The following is a 1,510-nucleotide window of genomic DNA, read 5'->3' as shown; positions in this document are numbered from 1 at the left end:
TTTACTTTCAGTATGTCTAAAGTGTAAATGAACAAATTATTTTTATAGATTATTTATTGTTTGTCTAATGCTTTTTTTGTTTGTTTTTTCTGTGTTTTTTTTTGTGAGAAGTGCTAAAGGACTCACTAAAGGACATTAATCATTGTCATGTTCTTGTTATATACCTGTAAAAAATCTATAAAAAAAAAAAAGTGAAAAAAAAAAAACAAAAAAAAAACACTAAAACAAACATGATTCTTTCTGGAAGCTGGAGTGCCCTGAGAGAATCCAAAGGGGGGATTTTAAAAATCAGAGCACAAACCGGTGTTTGAACCAGGGACCTCTCTGGGATGCATCTATATAATGCAAAGGACGGCACAGGGCCAGTTGCACCGGTGTCATGCTAAGCTAGGTTCCCTGAGGTAATTTATTCCTTCTCTTAATTTGAAGCACAGCTTCTGCAGGGAGAACGAAGCCTTTTTATACTTTCTTCCTCTTCATTTTACTTTAGAATGAAAATGTTATGTAGCAGGTGCTTGTCTTTAATGTAAACAAAGCAGAGCTGCGCCGGTGGACCATGCTGGACATGAAGCTCTTAATAAATAGCAGGTAAAGGATTGTAATGAATATTAATGAGTAAAATTTAACGCAAATCATGTTTACATTGTTTATAACATTTGCTTTTATTTTTTACTTCTGATACTGTATGATCAGTTTTTGTCCCCCATGCAAAAACTAAAAGCAACACAATAAAGCACTTACCATTGGAAGTGGCATCAGAGCGTCTGTTAGGACCTGTAAAAAAAGAGGTGCAGATAAACAGGTTTACTGCCTAAAAACAGCAAATTAAATCAAATACATTTTTTTTATTATATTTTGGGGGTTAAATTCAGTTGCTTTCAATTTAAAGTTTGATTAATATTTCTCTCTGTCTCAATCTAGAGATTTATTATTATTGTTTTTAAAATTTGCTTCAGGGAAAACATTCTTTAAATAACAAATCTGAAAAAAAAAATCTTTGTCACATGATACTGGAGGGTTCTGTAATCCAGTGCAACCTTTGAAATTGACCAAACCATAATGCAGACCTTTGAACGTCATAAAGATCATCAACATGACAGTTATCAAACTATCACAGGAAGCCACAGTCAGAGGTTTACATCCACACATGATGGACTGTATTGCATATTATTCAAGGTTTCTTTGCTTCTTTAGGATAGATTGATGTACAACTTCATCTGCACTGATCATCTTTCAGTTTTCCTACTTTAAAATGATTCCCCAATTTAAATAAATCTACATTTCTTCTTCCTGTATGTTAAACAAAGTCCATTTTGTCTTGATCTGAGGTTCTTTGGTAATCCAGTAAACTACAAGCTGGGACCAATCAAAACAAATGATCAACCTTTATCCCCTATCAAAGAAAAAGCCTGTCAGGATGTAATTAAAGATGTAGACAAATCTATACATTTATTTGAGTGTAAATTACATCTATAACACTTTCTAAGTTATACTATCCATTATTGCTTAA

At 32.8% G+C, this 1,510-nt stretch overlaps 1 protein-coding gene across 1 annotated transcript in view; it reads right to left on the bottom strand.

The window, feature by feature from the left end:
- Window positions 1-1,510, bottom strand: part of LOC107105053 — a 25,830-nt gene that overhangs the window by 15,866 nt on the left and 8,454 nt on the right. Inside the window, exon 5 of the mRNA XM_015405172.1 lies at window positions 742-774. Coding sequence (XP_015260658.1) covers window positions 742-774 — 33 coding nt within the window. The remainder of the gene's footprint in view (window positions 1-741; window positions 775-1,510) is intronic.

Source organism: Cyprinodon variegatus, unplaced genomic scaffold, assembly GCF_000732505.1.
Source record: "Cyprinodon variegatus isolate N-32 unplaced genomic scaffold, C_variegatus-1.0 Scaffold2031, whole genome shotgun sequence".
NCBI lineage: Eukaryota > Metazoa > Chordata > Actinopteri > Cyprinodontiformes > Cyprinodontidae > Cyprinodon > Cyprinodon variegatus.
The sequence above is the reverse complement of the archived record's forward strand: the minus strand, read 5'-3'. Positions and strand labels throughout refer to the sequence as shown.